Source organism: Engraulis encrasicolus, chromosome 21 (assembly GCF_034702125.1).
Source record: "Engraulis encrasicolus isolate BLACKSEA-1 chromosome 21, IST_EnEncr_1.0, whole genome shotgun sequence".
NCBI lineage: Eukaryota > Metazoa > Chordata > Actinopteri > Clupeiformes > Engraulidae > Engraulis > Engraulis encrasicolus.
In genome coordinates, this window is record NC_085877.1 from 33,009,436 (window position 1) to 33,022,898 (window position 13,463).

Below are 13,463 nucleotides of genomic sequence, written 5' to 3' on the forward strand. Positions count from 1 at the left end.
CCATGAAGAGAAAGTCTTTTATCTGTCTCCCTCCATATGCAGACAGCTTATGCCAACTCTGTCCCAACTACTTGCCGTATCTAGTGTGCCACCCCACACTAAAGAACCACCCATCGCCACTCAAACATGGTTGAGAGTATAGCGTATAGCTTCCCTGGCTCCTGTATTCCCCGGTCTTTGTATGGGACTGAGGAACTACCGACCCTTTTCCTCAAAGGGGTCCCATGTTCCCCGCATTGTATGGCCCAGGATGTTTCACATGCATATCTCTTGCACGAACGGTTGCCATGCGTATTTCATGTCAAGTTTGCGAACAGTGGCAGCCTAACCCTAACCATAACTCTAACAACAACCCTCGCTAGTCATGCGGCAGCAGTCTACTTGGAAGCAGCAGGAATAGAACCCCTTTTTGAAAAAAGGGTTCTAAGTTCCCCGGTGGCCGGGGGACATAGGACTCGGGGAACATAGGGGTGACCCTGGGAGCTCATACACTGATGATTTTCCTTTTTCATAGAACCTTGAGTTGGCATCATGGCATTGTGCAGCTACACTGTTTTACAGGCTGTCTGCCATCTCTTCTGTCAAAAGGTCACAGAAGAGGACCGTCTCTTTGTCTCTCTTAATGCTTAGCATGCCAGGAAGCTGCCGTAGACATCGGTATATCAGCTGCATCAATAACAACAGGGCCACTACAACCTGACTGTCATTGACCATCATTAACAGTGAAGAGCTTCAGACTGCTCAATGGTGTAGTCTTTTTCTTGTTTTTGACACTACACAATAACATTTTGAAAGACTTGGCAGATGGGAACTTGTCAATTGCATGTGTATGTATGTGCACCATGTATGCGCAGGTCTCGTTCTTCTTCTTTTGTTAAGTATAGTGTATCGTAGGGATCATTGGCACCGATGATACTGGGAGCATGAGAAGGCAAGGATGATGGATGACAGCTTTTGGGCATAGCCCAACCTACTTGTATAGGGTGCCGTCCTGTGTCTGCCAATCTTCTGCTGATGGAGTTCCCGTCCTCCAGATCAGGGGTTCCCAAACTTTTTTCCTTGTGCACCCCCTTGTAGATTTCAATGTGGTTCGCGCACCCCCTCAGCGAATATTTTGGTGTGCTGAATCTGATGGCCACACAAGTATGGATTCACTGCTCATTCACTGCATATTAAGCACAGTCGTTTTTGGGGAATTCTCTTTTCCAATAGCCTTGGAATTAAACTACACTTCAGATGGACCCTTCCAGCATAGAATGCACCATACAATTAAAAACTACTTAATGTTCATTAATACTGGATAAAAAAACGACCATATCCGCCATTGCTCTATTCAGCTCACGCACCCCCTTAAGGCAGGCCGTGCACCCCTAGGGGTGCACACACCCCAGTTTGGGAAACCCTGCTCCAGATCATGCCTATGTCAATTAGAGCAAGATAGGATTCTTAAATCAAAACAGGGTGGAGGGAGATCTTCGAGATGAGCTTGCTCTTCTGCGTCTTCCTGTATGTGCCATTGGGGTTGAATAAGACCACACATTCCTCAACAACACAGTCAGTTTGTGAAGCTCCCCCAGCTGCAAGACCACTTGGTCTTCAACCAAGTTGATCACTGCTGCGAGCGCACTTCTTCCATTTCAGCAGCTCTTGCCTCGAGTTCCTCAACGGGCCTCTCTGTGCAAGAATGCTTGGAAAATGTGAAACGTGAAGGGTTTTTCTACTAGATAAGTGGTTCTCAACCTGTGGGTCAAGACCCACTGTTTTGGGGGGGGTGGGGTCATGATGTAAGGACTCTCAAAGTCAAAGACCATCACTGCATCCAAACTAATCATCAAACAATGCTAAAATACCTGCCAAATTGTCAAATAATAGCCTATTAAAAAAAGACACATTGTTAAAATAGCCCATCTACAAGCCCACTACGCCTCCCAATGTGAGGAATTCTGGGCTTGTAGATCAGCTATTCTCTCAATATCTTTACATGAGAAATGGAGTCACACAAATTGGAAGGTTCCCAGTCCAAATATGATAATTTTGGGCGGTGACGGCCTAAAAAGGTCGAAAATAACGGTTCTAGATGGCGGCCATCTTGAATTTCGCTGTCAAAACAAAGTTTTATAACCAAAATGATGTCAGATTTGGAATCCTCATGGTTGACTCATATGAAAAAGTGCCTTCATACATGATTCTAGGTCATTCAGATCAAAAGTTTTTTTTTAGAGATGCCGCCGGACGCCATTTTGAATTTGGCTCTCTAGCAAAAAAGCCCGGGATTTTTGCGAGGGACATGGGGGCTAAATCTTTTTTAAAGGGTCCATAGAGGTCAAATCAATCATCAAAACATTGTTGCCAGAGGTTGGTCACGGAACCTCCAATTATGACTCTACTACTACCATCATAGAAGCAAAAAGCATAGCAAACCTGTTCTTCGGAGACTGTTGGTGCGCGCCACAAAATGTAGATCTGGGAATGCGGTTGGCACCGCGGACACTTTTAGAGTTTTCCGTGTAGGTATTAGACTTCGAGAAGGACTTTTTGAAGTCGTCGGGACTGAAATGGTCACTGCAAAGCACCGGGGTAGCTTACGGAGCGTCTCCATCGGTGTGTTGATGTAGCCCTGCAGCCAGGAGCCAGAGTTTGGTTCTTTCAACATCTTTCACGGAAACCAATGGAAACTTGCCGATACCCATCTGTGGGCTTTATTATTGCAGTTGGTATATACACACTGATGTACCATGGTGCTATGTCGTTGGGTTTTAATCCACTATTCGATCCGAAAGCAGTTGTAGAACTAGCCTTGATTTGCAATGTCTCTTGCGGGTCCCTGCAGTGGGTGGGTGGGCTACATCACAACTGAAGAGAGCAAAGTAAAATTCCGCCGACCCCGAGAAAATAGTCTCTCAACATGGCAAAATCCACGCAGTGCAAGGTTGGTTTAATTTCAAACTTCATTCTACTAAGACAAACATTTACACTTGCAGTATGGTATAATAACGGTTTTATTTTGAATGTTGTTTAAACGGGATAAGACTATTTTTGGGGGCAGGCTACTACCATCTCCGTTCACTTGCGCTAGCTTAGCAACATGGATATGAGAATTCACAAGGACTGCATGGAATGTGAAAAAAACGTTCTGGACACATTGTTTACACCCTGGCTGACTCGGAAATGAGGTCTGGTGTCCAAAATCCCGGAGGTACACTTTAAGCCTTGACTGCAAGTTCAGTTTGGTTCAAGGTGATTGGCTAATCATTTACTTAATTCCTCAATGAGGTGTTAATATTTTCCCCATGTCATTCAAACTTGCTTTCAGTTTGCCATTTAGGGCCTTTTGTGTAGAATTGAGATATTACCTGTGCATATTGTTTTAAAACTAGCTGTAGCCAAAGTGCGTTCCAATATGCAACCTTGCTTCCTCCACTTCTGCTTGTGGCCTCGTACCAGGAAGTAATATGTCGGGATGAAATCACAGACAACAGCATTATATTTAAATATCTCACAAAAGCTCAATTGTAAAGTCTTTTTCTCATTTGCAATTGGGATGGTGAATGAAAAACAGTCCCCTAAAAGTTGTTGTGGCTAGGCTGACAGCTGGGAAACTTAATTGTTTTCTCCACGGAGGCGGGACGAGGCCACAAGCACAAGTGGAGGAAGCAAGGTCGCATATTGGAATGCACTCATAGAGCCAACCAGTATAGTTGCAATACCCACTCTGGCCACCATGCTATAGGGAGCGCAGTTTCAATGAGCAGTATAGTTGCAATACCTACTCTGGCCACCATCCTATAAGCACTTGTATCTCTACTTTGTCACAGAAATGAGCGCTATTCTTATGGCACTGACATGTTAATTCAAACAAATTAAGCCAAGAATGAAGGGTGACCAGTTGAGAGGCCTCGTAAACCGGCCCCATCGCCAACGTTGGAATGCGAAGCTGCTTGAAAAATTAGTTATGATGACAGCCTACAGTATCTCCCTTATAGTATTATTTAGAGATGCACCGGATCCTGATTTTCAGGATCCTGCCGGATACCGGATCCACTGCTTAAGATCCTGCCGGATCCGGAACCGGATACCGGATCCTACGCACACGTGGGCCCTTTTTATTACTTTGTCGAAAACTATTTTTAAGACTCATTGTCTTACTGCCACACTGCCTTCAATGGCAGCTTCCAAAGGGCTTTTCCCTCGCCGCATCACTGTATCTTTCAGTGGGCGTTATGCCAAAGCATTCAGAGTAAAGAAATGTTAATCACACGTAGAAAATAGTGAAAAATTATCAGGAAAATGAGAGATGTTCTCATTTGCAGGCCTCATAAACCGGCCCCATCGCCGTTGGAATGCAAAGCTGTTTGAAAAATTAGTTATGAGGACACAGCCTACAGTACATATCTCCCTTGTAATATTATTCAACTTTTTGGTCATTGTATGTCATCTTCAGTATTTTTGCACAAGTTGTACGCATGTACTGTATGATACCCCTGCAACACATGAATTTCCCCACTGGGACGATAAAGGGCATACATACATACATACTTAGCCTACAGCAGGGCCTCTTTCTTTCTTGTTTGAGCTTTTATTTGTTTTCTAATCATCAATTTATTCCTCAGAAATTAATTGATCAATTAATTTAACTGTGTAAGTCAAATTGGTAGTTTTTGTACACAATGGTTTTTGTTGTATTTTGTTGTGTATTTTGTGTCTTGAAAATACAAAATACTGTATTTCGATATTAGATACTGTTACAGTTAGGCCCCTATGTATTTTGTATCTTATTTGTAACACTTTTTGCTGAGTATTTTGTATTTGTATTGAAAATACATGTAACTGTATCTTTAACCATCCCTGCACGTTGGCCACCTACAAAAATAGGCTACTGTAATAACTTAGCTTAAACTGCTTCACCTTGTTTGCAATAACGGGACCTTGACTCAAAGCAACCACGAGCCAATTTCCAAACTTAGAGCGCTGATGCGTCTAATATGCCAGCTTCTGGACACAAAGCTACTGCGAGCTTCTTGTATAGATCTTGTCAAGATAAAGTTGCATCTGCCTAGGGTAGGCCTATGCATTTTTTATTATTATTAGGTTACATGTTGGCCACCTACAAAAATAATTATTAAGGTTAATTCATGATTTAAGACAACTGCGAGCAAACTTAGAACTCTAATGCTTTTAATAGGCCTATGCCTCGTTTGCAATAACAGGACCTCAGCGCAAGGTACGTTTAACAAATACTTAGGCCTGCTAATAAAAATGCGGTTGCATCAGGGTGTCGTTTGCAGAATTGCTTGAATTACTGAAAACACGACTGAATCTCAAATGGTGCACTTGTGCACTTCAGTGTTCATGTTTCAGTGCGTCTGCCCGTATCCTAGTTACGGACTGAAACATAGTGCATGAAGTGCACAAGTGCGCCATTTGCTTTTGTGCACCGTGAGGCAGCTGTCACTCTGAATGACGTAAGGCGCAAGTACAGCTCTCTCGGGCGACACGGCGTCAAACTAGTGAGTCTCGAATAGGGGGATCTTCTCCATGGTCCACCATTTTGAATTTCCAGAAATAGACATTTTAACTGCAAAAATGACTGTACTTGGGCCAAACAAAAAAATATTAGTTTATTACATAATAAATATTCATGAAAAGGCAGTCCAGTTTCAATGAGCAGCATAGTTGCAGTACCTTTTTTGACCATTTCCTGCACAGTGTACCTTTAACTCAGAAAAGTGCTCTACATCCTGTCTTTGTAAAGCTATCTTAAACATGCTGTTGCGGTCGCTTTAATCATGCTGTTGTTTGCACATATGTTATTGTGTGTGAGAAAGTTTGAAGCTAATTTCTGAAAAATAAGAGTATAGTAGGCCTATGTTTGTTTCAATGTTTGTTGGTGACAAACAATTGTGTAGCACTACTACCTCAGTCCCAAAGTGTGTGCACTTTGTGCGGTGGTCACCATGACAATGGGACTTTAACCAGTTTCGATGGCCATTGATCATACTGCACAGTGCAGACCACATCCAGCAATGCACAGTCCATGTCCTATCATGCACATTGTCCAGGCTCCCCCCACACACAAGCTCAGTCTAACCACACACACGCACACATGTGCATGCACACACGCAAATGCAAGCACACACACACACACACACACACACACACACACACACACACACACACACACACACACACACACACACACACACACACACACACACACACAGGGAAGCCGACAGGGGGGGGGACTGCACAAACACACACACACACACACACACACACACACACACACACACACACACACACACACACACACACACACACACACACACACACACACACACACACACTCATGCACCACCACCACCCCAGAGTTGTATGACGTAGTAAGTAATGTGTGCGTGTGCGTGTGCGTGTGCGTGCACATCCGTGCATGTGTGCATGTGAATTTCCGGGTGACAGAGTTGTATGAAGTAGAAGTAGTACAGATGTAATTACAACACTCGTGGTTTTCAACTTCTTATTAATAACTATAGTTATTACTGTTATTACTATTACTACTATTATTATTGAATTATAGTTATTTTATAAGATTTGCATTTATTTCATTATTACATTAGGCCTAGGCTACCTATTACACTTGTGATGAAATATCAGAGAGCTGTGATTGTTTTCACAAATTAAAAAAACAATAATATATACATATTTCCGTTTAAAAGCCTGAAAAGGAAATACATTTATAATCTGTAGAAGTCCAAACCCTAATGTGACAACTGCACATATTTTAGTCATCTGTGGTGTCACTGTCAGCCACAGTCCATGGTTGGTGTAACACAGTTGGTGCACCAGAGCCATCACTGTCACTTTAGGCGCTGGGTAAAAGAACCGCTTGCAAAGTGATAAAAATCATAGCGATGGTTGCTTGGCAAAGCATTTTCCTGTGCATGCTACTCTATCTGGGCTCCCAGACTAACATCAGGCCCCACAGGCACAGCCCATCCTCCCCCACATACTCAGCATATGCTCTCAAACACTATGAAAGCGCTGACTCCCACCTCGCTCTATACACACATATAGAACACAACTAGCTTTTGGCTCTCTACATCACATACTCATACGTATGGCCCTCGCCTTATTCAAGTCAAGTCAAGTCAGCTTTATTGATGATTTCTTTACATGCACTGATCATGCAGAATACATAAAGAGAACATATATTAAAAAGAGGTATTGTGCATTTTCAATAATGTCCTAGTGTGACAAATCTGACATAGTCACACTATTCAAATCTCCCTCCCAGCACACACACAGTCCTTGTCCTCCCACAGTCTATGCTTGCTTAGCATCCCACCCCAATGCCCAACTCAACCCCATGACTTTTCTTTATAGTTATACAACCTCTTTGGTACTATGGTACTTGTTTCTATTATAAGGGTTTTAAAACAAAGTTGTATGTGTGTTCTAGTGCTGAGCTTGTTGGTCTACTATAGTTCTGCAGGTAAGCTTTATTTATATAGTTAATCTAAATTTTTCAATATCATGTTTTTATTTCCTGCCAAGTAATATGAGTTTGTGTGAATGTGTGTCTGTTTTTCCTCCACAGATCTGCCCACAGCTACAGTGTCTGTAGTGTCTCCTCAGGGTCCATACTACCCTCGAGATAAAGTCACTCTCAGGTGTGACATAGCAGAGCACACAGACTGGTATTATGACTGGTATAGAGACTCTTATTATATTGGTACAGGACTATATCAGAGCAGCAGCATCTATCTACCTGATAAACCTGGACAGTACCAGTTCACATGTGAAGGACGTAGAAGCGGTAGTCCAAGCAACTCCCAGCCCAGCAAACCCACATCCATCACCATAACAGGTATTGACTATGGTAGCTCATTCCATCTGATATATTTCATAATTTTGAAACAGCCTGGTTTGATGTCTTTTCTTCGCTCTATAGCTATGCCAGTACCTACAGTGGAGATCTCAATGGCCACTGTGCACCCTGGAGAGCCAGTCACTCTGACTTGCCTCATACAGCCATCAGGTGGCTGGACATATTGGTGGGAACATAAGCGCTGGTCATGGGATAACCTCAGGTCACTCGGAGAATCAAATGCAAACACGTACACCATAGGCAATGCTGATGAGTCTAATGGAGGACACTATGCATGCTATGGAAAGAGACAGGGCAGTGGGAAACTAACAAGCCTCAGCAACACTGCTTTCCTGACAGTACTAGGTGAGGTAATCGGTGGTATATTGGATTATGAATATGAACATAAGTCTAGAGTTATTGGGGTAACCATGCTGATTCTGCAACTTGTGCTATCAAAACTGTTTCCCTAAAGCAGTTACACAAACTAGTTCATGTTTTCATCTGCAGTAGCCACCAATATGTGGTTTAGCCTAATACAGATTAACAAGTGGATATAAATACGCAGTCTCCTCAAGTTTAATATTTTAGTTCTATCTCCACAGCCCTACCCACAGCAACACTTACTTCAGTCCCCCAGAGTCCTGTGTTCACGGGAGAGAAAGTCACTATGACCTGTGTGATAGGGTCCTATGGCTGGACATACAAGTGGTATAAGGAACCAAGCAGAGTCCCAGTGTCTGAGGGAAACACCTTCACCATGACAAGTGCTGCTGAGTCTGATGAGGGCCAGTACTGGTGTCAGGGGGAGAGGAGAGACAGACCCACAACATCACACATAAGCAAGGGCATTATCCTTGTTGTAAAAGGTAAACACATGAGCATCTCTCTCTCTCTCTCTCTCTCTCTCTGTCTCTGTCTCTCTCTCTCTCTCTCTCTCTCTCTCTCTCTCTCTCTCTGGCTTCAAGCAGAGTGTAGTACTCACAACCCTTTTTAATATTTAACTGCCGATATCATATTAATTGTGTTTGGAAAAAAACATTGTCTGAGCTACAGTACGTTTCTTCCTGAGACCAATATGCACTCTGTTGAGGCTGTGGACTGAAATCACATGGTCTCTCCCTTCTAGAATCAGAGCTCCATCTTGTATTAAACCAGAGGCCACAGCTATTCACCGGAGACTCTGTCAGTCTGACGTGTGAGTTGGGCATTACCTCTGGATTAGTCTTCTACTGGTACAGAGACACCCAGACTTCTACTCCTGTGGCCCAGACTGGTGGAAACTCCTACAGCATCAGCTCTGCTAAAGTGTCTGATGGAGGACAGTACTGGTGCAGAGCTGGGAGAGGAGAGCCAGTCTACTACACTCAGTACAGCAATGAGGTGCAAATGAATGTTACAGGTTAGTTTGACTTTGAAAATGACATCTAAAGAACACAGAGCTTTATAAACTGTTTATATTGACAATGATTGGTCATTTTCACTTTGCAGGAAGACCAAGAGCTGTTGTTACCCTGAGGTCGAATTGGACTGAGTTTTTCAAGGGCGAAACAGTCTCCCTAAAATGCCACATAGAAGATGGGGGAAACAGTACATGGAACTACGGCTGGTATCTTAATGGAAGAGAGATTAGCGCCTTCAAATACATGCCTTCTCAGGAGTACAACTTCAGCGCTTCTTCGTCATTGACTGGAAATTACTCTTGCAAAGGAGAAAACCAAAGGAACTTTAAAAAGTCAAGTGAAAGTAGACCTGTTACTGTGGCGGTTTTAAAAGGTGCGCATGACTGTGTTTCTGTGATCATATACACGTGGGCGTGGCTTACATGTAATCTTTCTTACTGTATAATGTACTGTTTATGCTGCTATTAAAGGGACAGTTTGGTCAATTTCAACATGCAGTTGTATTGCTCACGCTACCCTTGACTTGTCAGTATCCGGTGATGCCACATTTTTCGGCTCGGCCCTTTCCGAGATTTGAGCAATTCTAATGGGGGCAGTGTTTGTTTACATTTTAAAAAAATTAATATAGGCCTACTCCAAATATTTTCCCAAAAGGTACCGCTGGTTGCTAGTTGTCCGCTGATGTTTTATAACCTTTTGGATGTTTTTGGGAATAAATAAAAATGTTTTTTTGAAATGTAAACAAAGAGCTGCCCCCATTACAATGACCAGGATCTCGGAAACGGCTGAAGAAGAAGAAAAAAAAATCTCAGGCACTGACAAGTCCAGGGTAGTGTGAGCATTACAACTGCATGTTGAAATTGACCAAACTGTCCCTTTAAATAGTTGTAATGGAGCAGTTTGCTATATTGCTGTATTATTTAGAAAATCCATGTGATATGGTCCATAAATTAGTTGTGTCCTATACGCATCAATTATCATGACAGACAAATGGTCAAGTACAGTCTAAATAGAAATAGTGTTGGATAATACTTGAACGAATATTTGTCTTTAACAGAAAAGGCCAAGGCTGCTGTGAGTTTATCATCACAGCCTTGGTTGAATGAAGGAGACTCTGTGAAACTTAGCTGCAAAGTGGAACAGTCATCTGCAGGTTGGAGATTCAACTGGTCAAAAATGCCATACAATCCCAAAGCCAACTCTCAGAGCTTTCAGATTCTCCCAGACAGCAGCAGAGGAGCTGGAGGCTCCTACTCTCTCAGCCCTGCTGCTCTCAGACACACAGGGGTCTATGTGTGCAGAGCAGAGAGAGGAGAGCCTCCCTATCAGACAGTCTACAGCCAACCTCAGCCTCTCTGGATCACAGGTGAGGCGTCATGTCCTTACAGTATAGCAAATGGACATTACCCATCACTACAGGCTCACTTTTAGCAGAGTCTTATCTTTATGTGTTATACCATTCTTTGTGTCTGCCACAGGATCATCCCCAAATGTGTCTATAGTTAGCCATTCAAACTGGACCCAGATCTTCACACTTGAGCCTCTGTCACTGAGCTGTGGGGCTCAGGGCAACTCCACTGGATGGAGCCTGATGCGGTTCTCAGGCAGAGGGGAAGGGTCAGCAGGGTGTCCCCCTGGCTGGAGATCAGAAACTGGATCCACCTGCAGCACCAGCTCAGCATCTACATTAGACAGTGGAGTTTACTGGTGTCAATCTGAGTCTGGAGAGCAGAGTAACCCCATCAACATCACTGTACACAGTGAGTTCAGGGACACACAATTTGAGGAATTCTGAATATTGGTTGGATTGCTTCATGCGCTGATGTTATTTACTAATTATTGTACTGTAATAGTAGCTATTTTCATGGGAGACACTTTTATTTACCTCTAATCAAGAATGATTTTCTTAAATCCCTGCAATCATTATTCACTCAAGTTAGTAAATATAGGCCTACAATTCGAACACCTTAATGAGCTGATCTTCTGTGTAGACGGTGATGTGATCCTGGAGAGTCCTGTCCATCCTGTGATGGAGGGAGATCCTCTGACTCTGCGCTGTAGATATCGCAATCAGCCATCAAACATCAGCGCTGCCTTCTATAAAGATGGGACACTCCTCCACACCTCCAGCACAGGAGACATGACCATCCCTGCAGTCTCAAAGTCACATGAGGGCCTCTACAAGTGCAACAACACAGAGAAAGGAGAGTCACCAGAGAGCTGGATCACAGTGATGCAGAAAATGACAGGTTAGGAATTTTAGTGACTTTTTGCTGCTTAAGTGTTCATCAATATCACACGATTGTTTTTTTTTTTTTTTTTTTAGCATTTTATTATTTAGTTGCATCCTTAAAAATGTTTCTGCTATCATCGGGTTCTTATTCAGGATCCATGGTGGCAGTTGGTGTGGTGGTTGGCTTGGTCATAGCCTCAGCTTTGATCATTTTATTTGTCCTGCTTTATTGCAAACGGAAATCTAAAGGTAAGAAAACAATGTATCAAAAAATGTATCAAAAGTCAATAGTTTAAGCTCTAGAAGATATAGTATATCCCACTATTATGCATGCTTGAGAAGGTAATACTTATTTCTTTTTTAGGTTCTACAACACCAAACCTGTAAGTTTGATATTCTCTCTCTCTCTCTCTCTCTCTCTCTCTCTCTCTCTCTCTCTCTCTCTCTCTCTCTCTCTCTCTCTCTCTCTCTCTGTCCTTGTTTTTATTATGAACTTGTCTTTGTCCCCCTCTAGTGGCCATCAGAGCAGTGGGTACAGCAGACAACCAGCAACAGCATCAGGTAAAAAAGTTGAGAGCATTTAAAATAATTTAGTGTAAGTTAAAGTAAGCTTCATGTTAGTCTTGATAGCGATCCTTGTGGAAGGAAACTTGTCTGACAGGGTAGTAATATACACATGCACTCAATGGAGAAATGGGCTGATTTATTCACATTCAAGGAGATAATGTTGCTATGACACAAGTGGAAAGTATTGACTCCTCCTCGTGCTTTGCTAATGTATTTGATGTAACCATTTCATTTCTAATAAACATTTGACAAATTCCCCCCCCCCCCAAAAAAATCCTAGATTTCCCATATGTAAAGCCTTTAGAAAGTAGCAAAAGGTTGAATACAAAAGCTATTCTTTATTTCTACAACTTAATTAGTGTTCCTTCCATATTCTTCCCAATACAATAGGTGATGCTGTGGCTGGAGCCAGTGATGTGGTCTATGCTGACATCAAGCTGGAAGAAAACGGTGACAAGAAGAACAAAAAGGAGAAAGGTCAGTCAGACATAAATTTGGGCCTTTCAAGATGGCCTTGTACTGTATACTAGGTCACCTACAGTATGTGTCAGGTCGTTGAATAGGGGTACATTAAGTGGTAATACCTGTTTGTTGTGAAACCCTCTTTCAGGCAAGACCAATGCAGCCCAGTCAGACACCCTGTATTCTACTGTAAAGCCATTGAAGACTACGGATAACAGTAAAACCTTGTTCTTTGTTTTTATATGGACAGAACATCAGATCGTGTACAGTACATGGCTATTGTTGTTGTATCTTTGGTCATGGTCATGGTGTGTGTGTGTGTGTGTGTGTGTGTGTGTGTGTGTGTGTGTGTGTGTGTGTGGGTGTGTGTGTGTGTGTGTGTGTGTGTGTGTGTGTGTGTGTGTGTGTGTGTGTGTGTGTGTGTGTGTGTGTGTGTGTGTGTGTGTGTGTGTGTTGTCTTGTCTTAGGTGAAGATGACGATGACCCCAATGATGGAAGTAATGTGACATATTCAGAAGTTACCATCAAGAACAAGAAGGGAAAGAAACGAGGTGAGCTGTATACCTGAGGTTACCGCACAAGGATGTGCAGTTGCACTTTATTGTTGTTTGTTTGATTGTCGATTATGTGTCAACTAGTCATCTTACAACTTGAAAATATCACTTCATTAGCGCTAATGATAACCAAATTGCAATGACCCAAGGGACTTATGAGTTGTCGCTATACTGGGATTTGTACGTTGTTGTTTTGTTTTTAACTTAGTTATTATTTTCTCATGGTAAGGTTCTGCTGGTCCCAGTGATGTCACCTACGCTGATGTGCACATCAAGATGAAGCCTCTGAAGAGTACAGGTAAGACGTATCTCCAAAGTAGCTCTATCCAAGTTATCTCACTTTGGGCATCTTTTTCGGATTAGTAAGACCAGAGCCTCTG

At 42.7% G+C, this 13,463-nt stretch overlaps 1 protein-coding gene across 1 annotated transcript in view; it reads left to right on the forward strand.

Annotated features, from left to right (window-relative positions):
* LOC134437380 (uncharacterized) overlaps positions 1–13,463 on the forward strand; it is an 85,669-nt gene that overhangs the window by 70,666 nt on the left and 1,540 nt on the right. The window contains exons 4-9 of the mRNA XM_063186873.1: positions 11,865–11,883; positions 12,015–12,061; positions 12,458–12,544; positions 12,678–12,746; positions 12,997–13,080; positions 13,313–13,381. Of these exons, the coding sequence (XP_063042943.1) occupies positions 11,865–11,883; positions 12,015–12,061; positions 12,458–12,544; positions 12,678–12,746; positions 12,997–13,080; positions 13,313–13,381 (375 nt within the window). The remainder of the gene's footprint in view (positions 1–11,864; positions 11,884–12,014; positions 12,062–12,457; positions 12,545–12,677; positions 12,747–12,996; positions 13,081–13,312; positions 13,382–13,463) is intronic.